The sequence below is a fragment of the Eptatretus burgeri genome, chromosome 7, assembly GCF_056783735.1.
Source record: "Eptatretus burgeri isolate ZD-2024b chromosome 7, Ebu_testis_v1, whole genome shotgun sequence".
NCBI lineage: Eukaryota > Metazoa > Chordata > Myxini > Myxiniformes > Myxinidae > Eptatretus > Eptatretus burgeri.
Genome location: NC_140967.1, coordinates 26,511,947 through 26,531,397, shown reverse-complemented (window position 1 = coordinate 26,531,397; position 19,451 = coordinate 26,511,947). Strand labels below are relative to the sequence as shown.

Genomic DNA, 19,451 nt, shown 5'->3' with positions numbered 1-19,451 from the left:
CCCAGCAAACCTATGAACACGAATATGAATGTTAACATTGAAAATTTTGGGATGCACTACCTGTTTTGATTTTTTGAATAGGGGTACCCTAAAATTATACCTTTATCGATTTGTGGCGAATTCAATTTACGGATGGAATCAAAATGGCATGCAGAAGGCCCAAATCATATCCAATATACATGTATGATGCATCAAATTGAAGATAATTGCATTCTGATCATCTGTATATGTCTAACAGTGTTGTACATTAAATCTAAATGAAATTATATACATTTGAATATATTGTTGCAAATCTGGAAGCCATTATCACACTCATCATTCAGGTCCTTTAGCTCAGTTATCTCGGTAAGTACATGTTCTATAGATAGCTCGCCTTCCATTGTTTAATGGGTAAATATATGTAAATGCGCTGTGATTCATTTTAATAGTTAGGGTTCAATCAGAACGACCCTCCTCCACAACTAAGAAGAAGAAGAACCCTCCCGTCCCGTGATTCAACGGTGTAAACAGGGATGACGGTTGGGGCGGGTCCAGCAGAAAGCAACGTAAACAGCCCCCACCCGCGGTTGCTGGGGGGGTGGCGCACGGGGGCGAATGAGTCACGCCGGTAGCGAGGCGGGGCTGAGAAGGATAAGAAGGGGACCCTTTTCTTGGCTCGATGGTTGTTGTTCTCGTGCTGGTTCAGCTCGGCTGGAGTAGTTGGATCTTCCGGTGGCTTTTGTCCTGCTTCGTGGCCTCATCTTGGCTCGGCTGGCTCTTCTTGGTGCGTGGAGCTCTTCGCAGTCTCTGCTTGGTTCCCGGTTTGGTGCGACTTCTTGGCCTCATCTTGGTCGGTGGTTCTTTGGGAAAGCGACGCATCGGGTCGGGAAGGATCGGTGCCTTGTCTCACCAGCACGTGGTCCGGAGCGCGAGGGGATCCGCCGGAGCTCGGAAAGGATCGCGGCTTGCGGTGATTGGATCCAGCTCGCCCATGCTGGTGCCCGGTCCGAACAGCTTGAAGACCACACGAGGTGGAAAGGTCCGAGGCAGACCCTGGGCTTCAGCTCATCTGTCCCTCTGAGCTGAAGTCCGCATTAAAGGCATCAGCCACCATTTCGTGTGTGTGTGTGTGTGTGTGTGTGTGCACGCGCGCGCGTATGTGTGTCCGTGGGCCGGTCTAACAAGTAGAAAACTGTTAAGTGCTTTGTTCGCTGTATATACTTGCATTTATTGTATTCGGTATAGTTCTGCTCTTTTGTGTTCCCTAGTTCCCCATTATTACTGTATAAATAAACCCCATTTGTTGAATGTATCGGCTCGTTTTGTGTTTCTTGCATTGGATCGACATGACGCATGTTTGAGGATTAGTGTTGGTAACTTGTTCATTTGGTCCGGCCCGACTTTGGGAATTCCGCTCAGTTACGCCGGATCCGAGTCAACGATAGCGACTCGATTCGGACAACGTCGACCGAGGGTGAACTTCCCCGGTAGTCGGACCAGGTGGGTACTTAGGTAAATTGAAAAGTTGGCAATCGACCCTACCCCACGTGGTCTATCCATTGGTGAACTTCAGTCCATTCAGGACCCGTCCGCTCCGGACTTATCCGGGGCGACGACCTTTACATTCCGGGTGATCGGACGAGCCGACTCGCAGCTCCATCTCGCGGTCGTGCTCCCAGTCGACGTCCCGGCCCCGTAACAATATATTCCCTATCTTTCGAATAAACACAAAATCAACACTCCATATTCTTCAATGAATATATTTGACATTATATGAATTTTATTGTAGGTACAGACTATTCAATGATAGTGAGAAACAGTATTAATTACCTTTTATTTTTCGAAAATATCAAGCAACTACTGTATTATGAAAATATACAACGTTATCACACAATAAGCATCAAACGGGTATTCAGACAAATCATGTTTTCAATCAACCACATTTTGACGAAATACACATTTGTGGTCACTTTTATGGAACATTACTTGACAAACTATTACCATGATTACAGAGAATTAGTTATAGTACCACACAAAATATTATTTAATAGTATAGTTTGAAAGCAACCAAAAAATCCAAGATGGCCACCATCAGCATCACCAAACTACAAGATATTTCATTGCACATAAACATTTCCAGTCTATATCTCCATAATCCGGATCATGTCAGTTACCTATAATACAAGAATATTTTACGTGCATTATTTCATTATCCTTCATATTTCTTCCCATATTCATCCATCATATTTCCAAACATACATCTACAACTTACAGTGCCAATGCAGACTGCAGAAAGCATTCGTTTCAGAGTGAATAAAATAATGTTTATATTTGCATTATATCCGCATCATATTGAATACAATATTCACGGAACTAAATAACATAACCAAATCTCAAACATGGTAAGTATTTAAATACAACATATATTCTAAACAATGCAAAACAGAAGTATACTCCAATAGAAAATGAATGTTCCTGTCGTTAACGTGAATTACAACTAATCCTACTCATTGTCAGACTCTGAGCTGTCTCCAGTAAGATAGTCCGATTCGTCTAGAATGTCCGAGTCCGAGTCATTGATGTTCACTGAATCTTCAGCGATGTCTGCCGAATGCTGTGGTAGGACCCCTCCCTCGTACCAAAGAGGCTCCAGCTTCCCCTCAACTAAAATCCACCAATGTCCATCACTTGGCTCGGGGATCTCAAGATTTGCAACATGGGCTCTTTTCCAAATGTCAAGTTGGAAGTTGACTCTCCGGATGTGTAGCTCCAGGCTCTTCTTGCATGGAGGGAGAGTGCCCATGTCAACTGTGCTCGAACGGGAGAGACGGTCATCATCTTTCGCATAAAGTTCATTCATTTTCTTGAACCGCAACTCATCGACGCTCCGAGTACGAGGTCTTCCATATAACGCACAGATGAACTCGTCCAGGTCATCCATAAGGTCGTCGGGTACTTCCCACGTGTCTCCTAATCTAGCTAGAACTGGTACAAACTTGGGCAGCCTAGAAAGGGTCTTCAGTGGCTTCACCTTGCCAAGATCCTTGAAAGCGCTGGTCGAGTCGCAGCCACTGAATACATGAAGAGCCATTATTGCTGTTGAATGCTCCGTAGAATAACCACGGGCAATTTCGGTCATGTCGATAAGCCTCTTCTTGTTCCCGGTACCTGTGTCAAACAAGATCATCACATCTGTCATAGTTGCAGCGTAGTGCATGAGGATGACAAATATATAACTATCTGGGCTCTTCACCCTGATGTGGCTGTACTTCTCACTCCTGGCATACTCGCAATACAGAATGATTCGAGAATCAGTTTCTTCTTGAGTGGATTTTAGTATGTTCAGTTCTCTGTTACACGTTGACAGACCGTCTTCAGATGTCAGGAGATATGCTAATCCACCACAAGTCACAATTACCTTCCTCCCGTGTAACTTGCTGGCATATGCGTCTTGGCTCCAGAGTCGAGTGAGGAGTTCAATGAACTGTTGCTTGTTCTCATCATTGCTCAAGAAGAACTTCCAATCTGCAGGTTTTTTTAAAGTGTTTCCCCCCTTCAGAATCAGTTTGTCCCTGGATCCTCTCCTCAGTCGTACCATCGCCTTCACAGAGTTGGGTACGTAGCTATCTGTGCTGAACATGTCACCTGACTTCGGTAGGATGTTGAACACTTTTTCGCATATCTGGCTGAAGTTACCTGGTATCTCCTTGAGGAAGTACAAACAGGCATTGCCATCGAAAATGACAAGTGTTTCTTCATTCGGAGGTTGGGCAGCATCCTCTTGGTCTTTCGTCAGGAAAGTGAAAGACTTTGATTTTTCTGTTTTGGCCATGAAACCATCAGCAGTGCCAATACTGTATGGTACAGGAGTGAGTGGGTAGGTGAGAAGTTCTCTCAGGTCCAGTTGTATGCCTTGGTTTTGTGATTTCCCGAACAGCTGGAAAGCGACGTTTCCCTGTTGTTGGTGCTGTACAACTTTGTTCTTAGTGGTTGTAACTTTGCTCTTCTTGTTCATATCAGCGAGAGTTTTCAAGTTGAGATGCTTGACTGGCTCGAAGAAGTCCCGTCCTGCTTCCAAACGTGTGGGTACCCCAATTCAAAAGGTCAAAACAGGTAGTGCATCCCAAAAAGTTTTCAACGTTAACATTCATATTCGTGTTCAGTATATCCAGGGGATTCAGAAAAACATAGGTTTGCTGGGAGGTGGGAGGTGGGGGGGGGGTGCACTGTGGCCATATCTGGCCCATGGCCGACTCGTATCCAGATGCAGATCTCCAAAATCGACCCTATTCGTGCATGTGACACTCCCAACCTGCCTACCAAGTTTCGTCCGAATTCGTCCATAACTTTTTTGAAATATTCTGCCAACAGACAGACAAACAAACACACAGACAAACAGAGGTGAAAACACCTTTGGTTGTGGAGGTAAAAAGTTCACAAGCATTTCATGACCGTGCTGTGAAGATATATTTTTAATTTGCAAACAATGCAAGTGAAGCAAACTAATAAGGTAGTGCTGTAGAATTTCGTTATAAAACAGGTAAGTTCCATGGACTGGTAATTGTATCCAAAAATTAATTTTGCCTGGAATCTTCCTCGTTACCTTCATCTTCGTCCTCTCTCTCCTCCCCCCCCCAGATTAAAAATAAAACTGCCACCCTCCCCAGCCCCCCCCCCACACACCACCCCCACCCCCACATGCTATGACATCTCACCTTGTTGTTTGAACTGTTTGTTTTGGCACAATGCAGTACCTATTTGGCCACAATACACTTGACTATTTTTTTTTGATACAATTGACACTATGAAGTTTTATTTGATTTCTATGCAATAGGTCAAGAGATTTTAACCTTTCATGCAAAAAAGGAAACTGACATAATTTCATGAAAATGAGATTGTCTACCAAAACTGCCATTCATTATATATCAAGAATTTTGTTATAAACGAGTGTTCCTGATAACGGGATTGTCATGTGTACAAATAGGAATGTTTGAGCATGTAAATGAGAAAACAGGATGTAGAATTAGAAAAGATGAAAGAGGAATCGATGGCAGCAGTGGAAAAGCAAGAACGACAAGGAAGTTCCATTGTCTATGAACGATGACTTGCCAAGTATACCGTATCATGAAGGACATGATGAAGCCGACTCGGGGAGGGACTGGCATAAACTGCTGATTCGCCGAAGTCATTGAAGTGAAGTCATCCATGTGCAGCACTGTCTGTTGAGCTGGAAAACCACTACAGATTATCATCGGTTTCACCAGCAGTGTTTTCAACTCTTCATTGATGTTGAAGTGGAGTGCTGGAGAAGCGCTCTTACCTCCATTCTTCACAAATCAACGATAATTCAGATTGAAACGTCATGGCATTGGAAGCAGGAGGCCTCCGATAGTGCCGCCAGTAAAGTGGTTTATACGTCAATGCCAGATCATTCCTTTATTCTTACTTTTTGCTTGGCTTTCATGATGAGTCTTCAAATCCTGTGAAGAGGATTCAACTGAGGGTGCCCATGTGATGAAATGGACTCTTCATCACGAAAACCTTGTTGTTCCTGGACACACTTCCTCATCATTCCTGACAATGGGAAGTACTTACGATTCCTTAAGAATCCCAGTATACAGGATACAGGCACATATGGGTCAATACTTTTACTTCTCATGCCATCTGACAGCGCACAAGTGTGTGGTGTCCCGTACCTTGACATGAGGGCATGCCCAATTCCATCCATGCGGAAGGATGTTATTAGGGAGGGCTCATACCTGAGACGCGCATGGACGGTCTGGACAGCTTCTCGCCATTCTCCCAAGCACCAGGGATAGTGCAACTCATGTTGCTCAGCAAGAGATAGTGGTGAACCTCGACGTGAGTGTCTTGGGTTTTTGTCTTCCGTGTTGCTTTCCAGTGGACGAATGGTGTGCGCAGCTGGAATTGAGGTGGCACACCAGACCACACACACCTTTAATCCTTTGGTAAGAGTTAAGAGAAGAAAACCAACTTGCAAAGTTGAAGAAAGTTCCTGATAAAGGAAATCATACCATATTTGCTGATAATAATCATGGGGAGAAGAAGCATTTAGCAATATGAAGAAGAAATGAACAAAATGTTTATTATGGCATATTGTGATAAAAGTACAAAATCTGGTTGGGAGAAAAATCTCGACCAGAGCTGTTTTTCTTGATAAACCTCAGAGTTTACTCAAATCATGTTTACAGGTACTAACTGTTACTCTTTTCGCAGAATAATTGATGGAAAAGATATATTCCCTTTACTTCAAGGAGAAACGAATGAATCTCAACATGAATTTCTTTTCCATTACTGCAGCTCTTATCTCAACGCTGTACGGTGGTCCCCACCAAATAGTAAGTTTTCATCATCATTTGTATTTTTTTTTGATATTTTAGTGGAAAAAAATGAGCAGTGCATTCATTCTTTCTGGAAAATGTCCATTTCAGCAGGATTCAAACATTCATTTTGTCTGCTGGTTGCATCGTCCCTGAGGTGCAGATGTGCTGCTGATTCAGTGCCCCCAGGAAATTGGAACAGGAATTTGGCCAGAATACAGACGAGCACGTAATGTGCACAAGTGAATGCGAACATAAGGGGCAGCTGGATGAATATCATTCTCCAAAGGATGGCATACTGTATTCCAATGGCACAATGCCCTGCCTGCCAGGCACCAGCATGGCAGTTTATAGTTGGGATGGGAATCAAGACTAGACTAGACCGCACTAAGGTAAGTGACTTCTGAGCTATCCCATCAGCCAACTCTACAGTGACATGTCAGGTCTATCACCAGGATTTCTCCCAAAGGGATGGTTGGGGTGGGCGGGGTGCGAATCCAGAAAACTGAAGTTTTATTGTCCCAGAAATACAGTGGGTCGGGATTGGGAGGCTGGGGTGTCCTGCGGTACCCAACTTTCCTGGAATATTTAAAATTCTTGGCTTCAATACAATCATTTCCCACATTCTAGAGACTATTTGGGATTGGAATATCTTGTGGGCTTTGCAAATTTTCAACTGTCTTATTAAAAACAACAATCCATCATTGATCATGTTCATATGTGCATTTCCATGGTAACAGATTTACAAATTGTGGTCATACCTCCATTCATCAAAAGTTCTTTTTTATCTATGGTATGCCCTTCATCCACAATTGTCTGATGATGATGGTGTGAGTCGTCACTTTTGACGAATCTCTCCATACAATTGTCTACAATCTATATGTACTTGGGTAAATTCTACTTGACGTTGAACATTTTACTGCATCTGAAGGTGGATAGAGGGAATGTTTTCACCAATGTCTGTCTGTTTATCTGTCTGCTTGTCTGTGAGAAGGATATCTCAAAAAGTTGTGTGACGGATTGAAATGAAACTTGGTGGAGAGGTTGGGTGTGTGACACGGACTTGTAATGTACTTTTCAGCGGTGCCAATTTGTTAGTACGGTACTTTTCAATCATGACCTTTGTTCCGTTTACTTGTCCAACCAATGGCAGTAGTGTAGGCATGGTTTTTATCTGGTTTCTAACCAATCATTTTGCCCCACACTACTATCGGGCTCATGGACCTCCCCCTTGGGTGACGAGCGGCGAGGAAGGATTTAACGGAAGTGCGGCGACGTTTTTCTGCCTGGAAGCTCACGATTTACTCCATCGTGGAAATGACTCATGGACTTGAGCTTCACTGGAGTTAAACTGCATTCGCAGCCCTACCTTCAGTGTTGCATTTCCTCCCTTGACTCATGGAGTTTTGTACCACATCGTGTCTGTTTGTGACTCTTTCCTTCAGCAGCACTTTTTCTCTCTGCACCTGCAGCTGCATTGACTATGTTGTTGTATATCTCCAGCCAGAAATAGTGCAAGAAGTGAGGGATCTCCTTATTTCTCCTCCAGCCTCGGAACATCATACCAAGCTCAAGGCTGAGCTCATCAGGTTTACTTCAGCTTCAGAGCGAAAGAGACTCCACCAACTAATCAGTTCTGAAAAGTTTGGTGACAAAAAACCCTCTCAGCTTTTGCGAAGGATGCGACAGCTGCTTGAGGACAATGCATTGGAGAATACCATCTTAATACCATCTGTTTCTCCAGAGACTTCCCACAAACGGCTAACTGATCTTGGTCTCAACTAAAGAGGCTATCGACGTCAAACAACTGGTGGACCTCTCCGACAATATCATGGAAGTTTCTTCTCCTTTGTCCTCCACTATGCCATAGGAGCTGTTTCAAAACCTCAACAGCAAGTTCACCCCAACCAGACCAAGTCTGTGCCTTGTCCACTCAGGTTGAGAAGTTGACCAGACAGGTACCACCAACATCCCCAACAGATGTACTGGTACCATTGGAAGCATGGAGAAAAGGCTCACAAATGCATCAGCCCATGCTCATACCAGTCCTGCCCTTCGGATCAGGGAGATTCCGACGCCAGTGACTTGCGGCAACAAGTCAGTCTGATAGTGAAGCATCTTGTCACCTATTCTGCATAACCAACAAGGCAACAGGTACCAGGTTATTTGTGGATTCTGGTGTTGAAGTGAGTATTTTACCATATTTTCACAAAAGCAAAGGCCAGCCTGCATCAATCCAGCTGCAGGCAGTGAATCACTTGCCCATCACCACATATGGGGAAAGATCTTTAACGCTGGATCTTGGACTGTGATGAGTATTTTTATGGGTATTCATTGTTGCTGAGTTGCCCACACCCATCATCGGGGCTGATTTTCTTTGCCATTTTGGCCTGCTAGTGGATGTCAAACATCACAAGCTCATTGACACCACAACCAGCCTTACTGTGCTGGGAATCATCAATCATACACTCACCATCAGCCCCATGTTTGTGAAAGTTGTATCTCCTTCATGTTCGGACACCCTCCCTCGTGAATAGCCAGAGATTGCTTGTCCGGTATACAGGGATTATGAGATCAAGCACTCAACCACTCACTACATAGTAACTTGTGGACCTCCAGTTGCAGCATGACCATGGTGCCTTGCTCCAGATCATCTGAATATCTCCAAGTCAGAGTTCAAGCACATACTTGAACTCAGCAACTCAGCAACATATGAACTCAGCAACCTGACAGCAACTGGTCTTCACCTTTGCATATGGTACTGAAGAAGTCACTGGATGTCTGGTGGCCATGTGGTGACTACCATGCACTCAACGAACATACCATTCCTGATTGCCATCCAATTCCCCATTTGCAGGATTTTTCATCCTCCCTCGAAGGCGCACATGTTTTCTCCAAGATAGACCTCATCAGAGCATATCACCAGATACCAGTTGAGCCGACTGACATACACAAACCAGCCATCACAACACCTTATGGGTTCTACGAGTTTGTTTGCATGCCATTCGGCTTGTGTAATGCTGCCCAGACATTTCAGAGGTTGATTGATGATCTCATCCGTGGTCTCCCTTTCGTCTATGCTTACCTTGATGATCTGCTCATAGCAAGCCCTTCAGAGGAAGAACATGAGGCACACCTCTAATTACTTTTTGAGCGCCTTGCTCAGTAGGGCATTGTCATCAATCCCAGCAAGTGCCAGTTTTGGGTGCCATCACTCACCTTCCTCGGCCACATCATAGACAAACAGGGTATCTTTCCACTGGAGGAGAAGGTCAAGACTACACAAGCCTTTCCTTGCACTTCACTGCGCAAGTTGAGGGAGTTTCTTGGCCTTGTGAATTTTTACAGGCATTTCAACCCTAACTGCTCATGAGACATATCTCAGCCATTGATTGATGGACTACGTAACAAGAATAAGAAAAATAGGGGCAATACCCCTGGGTGCTCACCTGGTAGAATCATTATACTGAGGAGGAAGTCAATGTGAGGTGGAATCAGCAAAATGTACCAATGAACCAATATTATAGCAAATACCTATTTTCAGGAGCAACAACTACCCCCTCGTAAACCCCCTTGGACCCCAATTTTTTTTAAATTACATGAACGAACTGGGGTATATCACAGGTGATGAAGGTTATGGTCAAATTTCATCAAAATTGTGTGTGTAGTTTTGGAGAATAAAGCAAATACATATTTTTTGGGGGGGGGCAACCTCCCATACCCCCTAAGAACCCGATTATCTTATTTTTTTTTTAATGTCGTGAACAAACTTTAGTACATCATGGGTGATGAAAGTTGTCATCAAGTTTCATCAAAACTGTGTGTGTAATTTCTGAGAAGAAAGCAAATAACTACTTTGTGGGGAAACCCCCTTCCCCTGTTAGGTCAGGCCAGATTAGATCTGTGACTTGCTACAGGTACCATGTAAACCTGTACTAACCTGTTTCATCGGCGTCGGCTAACCTGTCAGCAACTAAACCGTCTCCCCCACCAGGTTTCCTGGTGAGGAGGGTGTATGGATATGGACACCCAGCAGGATGAAAAAACAAAACCTCTTAATGGGTGGAGGAGCTGACAGATCATCCTTGTGAGCCAATGGCCATCCATATCTAGTGCCCAACTGTGTCTGCGGACGTCGTCCTGCAATTGGGTTACTTTTTATTCGGAGGTTGGTGGCAGGATTTGCACTCTGGCCAACATAAAACACTTCATTCCGCAAAACCCATAAACGCAAAGAAAACTAAAAACTCACTCCGTGGGAGTACCTCCTGTGCTGCTGCCCTTCACAGGTCAGCTCAACGGATGACAGGATTGGAGCAAAGCCTTTGGGACCCCCATTCTTTGATTGGAGGAAAAACATGGGGTAAAATTCCCAGGTCAGATTGCGGTAGTGCGTGGCACAGTGGTGCTGAGGTGTCGCCCACCAGATCGTGGTCTCCTTGGGTTAACCTGAGGTGGTCCCTTCGGTTGGGTGCCTGGAATGTCCTATCACAAAGAGAGGATGATCACCTGTCTCTGTTATCATCTGGCCTCCAGCGTTTGAACATCGGTATTGCAGCACTCTCTGAGGTTCGGAGACCGGATAGTGGCAAGATAATGGTGGGTGGTTACACCGACAATTGGTCTGGTCGCTCTGATGATTACAATGCCCAAGGAGTTGCTGTAGGTATGTCTAATAAGCAGACTACAATGATAATTGAGGTAACACCCGACAACGAGCGTATTATGAGACTAAGGATTCGTCACTCCTTGGGTGTCATTTCCCTGGTCTTTGTATATGCTCCGACTGAGGCGAGTGATCTCACCATGAAGGACGTATTCTACGCCACGCTCGACTCTGGTTGATCAGTGCTCCAGGCGAGATACTCTTCTTGTATTGGGGGATTTCAATGCATCGAATGGAACTGAGAGGGATGGTTCTGAAACATGTGTTGGTCCCCATGGGTCTGGAACTTTGAACCAGAATAGCACTAAGTTCCTTCACCTTGCAAGAAATCATGGACTGAGGGTGGCTGGTTCATGGTTTCAGCACCCACAGGCTCAGCGCTGGACTTGGTATTCCAATGCTGGTGATGCGGTAAAGGAGATTGATGATGTGCTCGTTGATGGTCGCTGGAGGATGATCCAGAACTGCAGGGTTGACCGAAGTGCCCAGTTCCTCGATACCGACCACAGGCTGTTGAAGCAACTCTGAAGTTGCAGCTTGAATCTGGAAGAATGAGGAGTTTGCGATTTTCTGAAAGGAATCCTTAGTAAATTTGTTCAAATGTTTTCTCCAGACCCACCAGTCAGAATGATACCAAATTTGGGTTACAACTTGAGGACAGGACCCAGATAAACTTCAGGTCAATTGGTCGTATTTTTTTTTACCTCTGCCTCCGAAGGTGAAGGAGGTTATGATTTACCCTTTTCTGTCTTTGTTAGTTGCAAAATCAAAGATTTTTCAAGTATATTGGTCAGTCGATTTTGTTATTCTGTCTGTTTGTCACGTACAGATCACAATTCCAAACCGAGTCATGAAACTTTACCGAGTTGTAGAGGTAGTCTTAACTGAGAAGGCCATTTATTTTGAGGTCAAAGGTCATCTTGAGGTCAAATTTCTGAAATGGTCATTTTTCATTTGACTTGAAATTTGAACGAGATTTGCAAATTGCGTTACTGGATTGGAAAACCAACTATTTTTGAGGTCAAATTTCTAAAATCAATTTTTAATCTGAAAAGTCGTCAATTTTCATCTGATTGACTTGAAATTTAAACAAGATTGGCATATTGCGTCACTGAATTGGGAATCCAGCTATTTTTGAGATCAAAGGTCAAACGTCAACTCAAGGTCAAACTTCTAAAATCATCAATTTTCAACTGAAAAATCATCAATTTACATCCCATTAACTTGAAAGTTGAAGAGGATTTGCACAGTCCATCACTAAATTGGAAAAGCAACTATTTTTGAGGTCAAAAGGTCAACTCGAGGTCAAACTTATAAAATCATCAATTTCAATTTAAAAAATGATTAATTTCCATGTGATTGACCTGAGCTTTGATTAAGATTGTCAATTTTAATCTTAATGAAATGGAAAATTTGATGTATCCATGGAAACCTTTGGAGAGGGGGTGGATTTTTCAAGTATCGTGCACTGCACAACATATTCTTTGTGTTTGTTTGTTTGTGTGCAGAAAAAAGTGGTTGACGGATCTGGATGAAATTTTGTGGACATATTCGGTGTGTGATAAGGATGAACTGATTAGATTTTGATGAAGATCCGGATCCGGCTACTATAATTTTTTAAGTGATTCTTCACCATTGAGAGATCGGGCCAAAAACGATAGATAGCATAATATTTCAAAAATCTATTGGGCCCAATATGTTCTCGTGGATCAGGCATTACGTGGCAGATGTATGCGCTTTACCGAGTGCCCTTCTCGTTCCTTTCGTGTCTAATATCTTGATTTTTGGAGTAAATGCTGGCTCCTATTGTAAAGAAATGCAAGTAGCATGTGAAGATGCAGAAAAAGATAATCATGCTTATGTTACACTTCCAAATCAGTATTCAATTCATGCTCCATTAATAACCAGCAAGTGTTGTAATTTCAGTGCCTTTGTGATTAATTGTTCTGGTGACATTGTCAAGTTTAATTAGCACCTGATTTATTAATTAATTCAGAATCACGAGTCTTGCTGTTAAAGTTGTTACATTGCATTGAATGCTAATTTTTGCTTTATGTGGTCTTGTTGAGATGCGGCCAGTAATGAACAATGGATATGTTTTTTTCATTTGCAGGTAAATCCTTGTGGAAGGTCATTTACTTCTCACCGATCTTCCAACCAGCGGGCAGCAATGCCTGTCACGACACCCATTTGTGCCATTGCTTTGGTGACTTTGTGGAGCAGCATGAGCCTCCCCTTGTGTTTGATTTAATCCAAGACCCTGAGGAATGTCATCCTCTGGAATCCAAAGACTTTTTAACTCAGCAAAGAGTGCTGGATGCTGTGAGCAAGGCTGTGGAGAAGCATCAACAGAGTCTTTTTCCTGTTCCTTCACAGCTGTCTGTCAATAACATATTGTGGAAGCCCTGGTTGCAGATGTGTTGTGGAGCACTCCCCTATTGTACCTGCGATCAGGACAAAACTCCTCCATGGGAGGGACGAGTGTTATAAATCGTCCTGTTTGTCGCAGTGTCTTAACTTCATGTACCATTGCATAAACCTTTGGTTAAAGTTTCCTTACACTGCAAGCTTAGGGTAGTTACGTTAGCTTGTTATGATGCTCGGCACTTCTTGGCATAAACTTTCCTTAAGCTTCTTAAATCACAACTGTAAGTTGTGAAACGTTGAGTTATTTGTCTATATTTATTTAATTTTCATAAGCTTATCCACATAAATTGAGTGCCCTCGATCTTTACTCTGCCTTATGGAGAGACAGTATGATCAGGAGTCTTGCTTATTGAGATTCAACCTGTGGTTTACAGTATTTGAACCATCCTGCCAATGGTCTCAGGGCTGACAGGATAACTGAGTCATGTGCACTCACCTATGAGTTGTAGCCCAAGTTAAAATCTCAGTCTAAATACAAACCCTAACTATGGTGTTTTGCAGGCAGGGTGAGACAACAATTTGTGTGCTGTCCATCAAATGGACTTTAAACTGGAGAATCCTTCTGCCAGCACTGATTGTTGGTAAAGGCCCAGTCACATTGTTTTGCCCAGTCACTGATTGTTGGTAAAGGCCCAGTAAAGGCCTTAACGTTTTAGCCAGCTTATGCCGATTTTTGGAAAATTTGTCTAAAACGCTGGTACACATCGAATACGTTATGGGTAAGTTTTGATAACATAGAGAGCACGCTGAAAAACACTGCCATACGTCGTTGTACGCTGGCTTTAAACGTTGTACTTTTCGGTTGTCCTCAAATTTTCCATGCTTGAAATTTTCAGACTTATGCCAGCGTATGACTCACACGTTCTGTATAACGCTGGCCATTAGTTGTAGGCATGTCACGCGATCGTTGACACACGTCGACACACGTTACTTGTGAGTTACTCATAAGTCGAAACACGTCGAGGTAATGTTTAGCGTACCCGAAACTTATTTCTAACCTATGAGTTAAGTGTTGTACTCACGTTACGCAATCGGTGGCACACATCGACACGCGTTACTTGTAAGGTGCTCATAAGTCAAAACACATCAAGGTAATGGTTAGCGTCAGTGTTCCAGACTCCCTGGTTTTTTTTTTTTGGGGGTTTTTTTTTTTTTCCTTCCTTCGGTATGATGGTGATTTTGACACTTCGATTTCTAGTGCGGTGATAATATAATATAATTAATAGGCTGCCGCTCAACGATTTAAATCATAACCTCACTGTACACTGAACTCCGTCATACCGAAGAAAAAAAAAAAACCGGGAGTCTGGAACACTGACGCTAACCATTACCTTGACGTGTTTCGACTTATGAGCACCTTACAAGTAACGTGTGTCGATGTGTGTCAACGATCGCATATCGTGCTTACAACTTATTCCCATCGAATGCGGAGCGTGTGTCATACGGCAAGTACGTCGTAAAATTTTCAACATGTTCAAAATTACAAGACGTACTCCACTTACTACGACGTATGATAGCGTACTTTAGTGTTCTATTCACGCATACCAAACTTACCCCTACCGTATTCGACGTGCGCCAGCGTTTTAGACGCATTTTTCAGAGGTCGGCATACGCTGGCAAAATCACCAAGGTGTGACTGCGATGTTGACACTTCCATTTCTCCGGCGGTTATGATTTGAATCGTTGTGCGGCAGCCTTTTCATAACCTACGGCACGTCATCGTCGGCGATGCATGCAGCGCGCTATGCCTAAGTTAGACTATCGTTGGGCATAGGTTGTGAAGGCCGACAACAGGTTCAGCATTCGTTGATATAAGTTATCTATAACACAACGAAACGTTCTGTGTCCGTTACTAATACGTTATGCATAAGACCAAGTCGTTATGAATACGTCCGAATCTTTAAAAAAAACATCAAAAGTTCAACGTAAGCCAGCGTTTTACATACATTTTGATACGTTGCCATTGCTGGCTATAACGTCAAGGTGTGACTGGGCCTTAAACATTAAATATCCCAGTTTCTTGAGTGAAGAGTCTCTCGCTGAATGTTATTCGGAATCTCCCGCAATGAAGCTAACTCTATTGACCTCGCACTTTCCCATCGCAGACAGGTCGGCGGTCCTGTCTTCGATCACCTCCTTTCTGGTCCTGCACCCTCTGCTATTTCCATGCTTTGTCCCCTCTCCCCTAACCCCCCCCCCCCAGGTTTCTGCAGGATGCACACAATCCACCATTAAACCCCTTCTGATGAAACTCCCAAAATCCAGAATCACTGCTCACATCCACTCATTTGTTCCTTTCTTCCCCCATCTATGAAACCAACTTCCACATTCTCTTCAATCTTAGTCTTCCCTTCATGTCCTCAAGACAGCTGTTCACCATCATCTCAGATCACCCCCCATCCAAAGCCATGATATTTTCCACCCCCAATCACTCCCACCCACCCCTAAGCCCATCTCTCTCTTGATCCTTTTGTTTTGCTGCGTCCTGATCTGTTCAATGTTCTCGCTCTTCCACGAGCCTTGACTGTATTCAGTATATAAAACAAGTTGGCGAATTATCTCTTTGGGCAAATTCATGCCCCGTCCTGAAAACAACCGGAGTGCCGACCCAGTCTTTGTACTTAGACATAACTAACAAATTTTTCATTGTTGGACATTACGGCCATACAGCTCTGGGCCAAGATTAATGGATGGATGGTCCATGTTTTGGTGACATCTATTGGGTCATGATGTGAGCTAAAATTTGAATATAACAAATATTGAGACATACCGGACTCAGTTGTGTAATGGTTAGAGTGTCTGCTCCGAGTCTAGGAGGTTGGTGGTTTGAACCCTGGCTGAGTCATATCATAGACTTTAAAAATGATACTTGCTACTTCCTTGTTTGATGCTCAGCATTTAAAAAGGATAGAGCACAAACAATGATAAAGGCCCGGTCACACCTTGACGTTTTAGCCAACGTATGCCGATTTTTGAATATTTTTTCTAAAACGCTGGCACACGTTGAATACGTTATGGGTAAGTTTTGATAACATTGAGAGCACGCTGAAAAACACTGCCATACGTCGTTGTACGTTGGCTTTAAACGTTGTACTTTTTGGTTGTCCTCAAATTTTTTCATGCTTGAAATTTCACGACGTATGCCGGCGTATGACTCACACGTTCCGCTACGCTGGCCACAAGTTGTATGCACGGTCTGCGATCGTTGACAGACGTCAACACATGCTACTTGTAAGTTAATCATAAGTTGAGACACGCCGAGGTAATGTTTAGCGTACCCGAAACTTATTTCTAACCTATGATTAACGTGTTGTTGGCACGTTACGCGATCGTTGCCACACATCGACAAACGTTACTTTTAAGTTACTCATAGGCTGAAAGACGTCGGTATAATGGATCGTCCTTGCGTCAGCGTCCACGGCCACGGCCAGGACACTTATTTGCAGCATTCTTCAAACTTTTCTTCGGCATGACGAGGATGTTCACACTTCGATGTCTAGCTTGGCTATGATTCCAATTGTCCATCAGCAGCGTCTATTTAAAATAGTCGAGTTAAGCGTTTTAACACGTTCAGAAGAAACGCTTCAAATTTCCAAACCCCAGCGTCAAAAAACAAAGGCGAGTGACAGCAATTTAAATCGTTCATTGTAAACAATGAAAATAGTTGAGTGGTACCGTTTAAAAGTCGTTGAGTGTAAAAAAATCCAATTGTTGAGCGCAAGCGTCTACTTTCAATAGTGGAGATGCAGCCATTTAAATCGTTGAGTTTATCATTTAAATCGTTAAATCGTTAAACGCAAGGACGATCCATCATAACCCACACCCTCCCCCTCACACTCACCTACTACTGCCAACATGAACAAACTACTACTAATACTAATACTAATACTGATACTGATACTGATACTGTTACTGCTGACATGGACATCGACTCAAAAAGGACTCAAACACTGTTGGGTTCCCCTTTTATGAGCAGCATTTTTATATACCAATTCCCAAAACTGCTGGGAACACATCTTTATATGGCAGTTGTAACCTAGAAACACGTTAATTTTTTTTTTTTTGTCGACCGGAAGACGTCATTGGAATACGTCTACATACGTCGATGTGTGTTGGGACTACGTAAAGAATTGGTTCAAAGCACGTCAAACATAAGTTAGAAATAAGTTTCGCGTAAAAAAGACATTACCGCGACGTGTTTCGACTTATGAGTAGCTTATAAGTAGCCTTTGTGGACGTGTGTAAGCGTCCACATATCGTGTGTAAAACTTATCCCCATCGCATGCGGAACGTGTGTCATACGCCGAGTACGTCGTAAAATTTTGAACATGTTTAAAATTTCTTGACGTACTCTACTTACTACGACGTATGATAGCGTACTTTAGCGTTGTACTCACGGATACCAAACTTACTCATACCGTATTTGACATGCCCCAACGTTTTAGACACATTTTTCTTAGGTCGGCATACGCTGGCAAGATCGCCAAGGTGTGACCGCGATGTTGTCACTTCCATTTCTACGGCAGTTATGATTCGAATCGTTGTGCGTCAGCCTTTTAATAGGCTACGTCACGACATTGTCGGCGATGCGTGCAACGCGCTATGCCTAAGTTAGACTATCGTTGGGCATCGGTTGTGTAGGCCGACAACAGGTTCAGCATTCGTTGGTATAAGTTATCTATAACACAACGAAACGTTCTGTGTCCGTTACCAATGCGTTATACATAAGACCAAGTCGCTATGAATACGTCCGAATCTTAAAAAAACAAAAAACATAAAAAGTTCAACGTAAGCCAGCGTTTTACATACATTTTAATACGTTGCCATCGCTGGCTAAAACGTCAAGATGTGACCGGGCCTTAAGTTTGAAATCATAGCGCAGGCTTTATAAGGCCGAATGGCTTCCTCCTGCATTGAAGTTCCTTGTAAGGGAACATATTTTATATTATATGATATTTGAACCCAAATTGCTAGTTCTTTCAAATGACAATTTTCCTTTTAAAAGATTTTCCTGTGCTTTTTACAGGTTCCGTGTCTGAATTCTGTTTTTCTTTTGCAATGTTTGTGGTATTGGCATCTTTGTTGTTCCCATCTGAGCATTTGCCTCCAGATGCTGTAACTCTACTTCAAATCCCAAATACTGTGATTTGTCTGTTTCATATTGCCAATATATTAGAAGACAGATATGGTGTATTGTTGCGGGGCCGGGACGTCTGCCGCGGTCCGTCCGCTGGATGGAGCCGCTAGTCGGCTCGACCGATCGCCCGGAATTCAGATCGTCGCCCCGGATAAGTCCGGAGTCGACGGGTCCTTGTTTTGGACCGTGAAGGGTCAATATTTCCACCACGTGGTACAGGGTTATTTGCCAAATCTTCAAAATACCTCGAGACCACGTGGCGATCTACCGAGTCTTCACACCCTCGACGGAACTCGTACGGAAACGAGCCGCTTAGTGCGCTTGTTCCGTGTGCGATTCCGAGCGGTTTAATCGCCGAGAACCGTCGGTCCCGATTATCCTGTGACAACGGCAATGGCCAGCTAATCCCTCACACGCAACACGCTCAGTCAATGCAAGAATAGACATGAACGAGATGAACACATTTAACAATCGGGGTTTATTTAAACAATAATGGGGAACTAGGGAACACAGAAGAGCAGATTTAAACCGAATATTCAAGGCACATATGTACAGCACGGCACTGATACAATTCACTACTTAATGACTGGTGCCACAAACACACGCACACACACACACACACACACACACACACACACCCACACACACACACACACACACACACACACCCACACACACACACACGAAGTGATGGCTGACGCCTTTATTTCGGCCTTCAGCTCGGAGGATAGTGGAGCTGAGGCCAGGGTCTATTCTGGACCTTTCCGCCTCGTGTGGGTCTTCAAGGACCAGGTCCTCTCGGCAGAACTGGACCGGGCACCAGCGAGGGCGAGCTGGATCCAACCACCACGAGCCGCGATCGCTTTTCGAGCTCCGACGGATCCTCTCGCCCTCCGGAAAG

The 19,451-nt window shown here is 43.7% G+C and overlaps 1 protein-coding gene across 10 annotated transcripts in view; it reads left to right on the top strand.

The window, feature by feature from the left end:
• The window catches only part of LOC147022860 (steryl-sulfatase-like), a 103,974-nt gene extending 85,377 nt beyond the window's left edge, over window positions 1–18,597 (top strand). For all 10 annotated transcript variants that reach the window (XM_085887758.1, XM_085887761.1, XM_085887752.1 and 7 more), the window contains 2 exons: window positions 6,217–6,338; window positions 13,100–18,597. In XM_085887758.1, the coding sequence (XP_085743884.1) occupies window positions 6,217–6,338; window positions 13,100–13,476 (499 nt within the window). In that variant the 3' untranslated portion in view covers window positions 13,477–18,597. The remainder of the gene's footprint in view (window positions 1–6,216; window positions 6,339–13,099) is intronic.
• The last annotated feature ends 854 nt before the right edge of the window (window positions 18,598–19,451 follow it).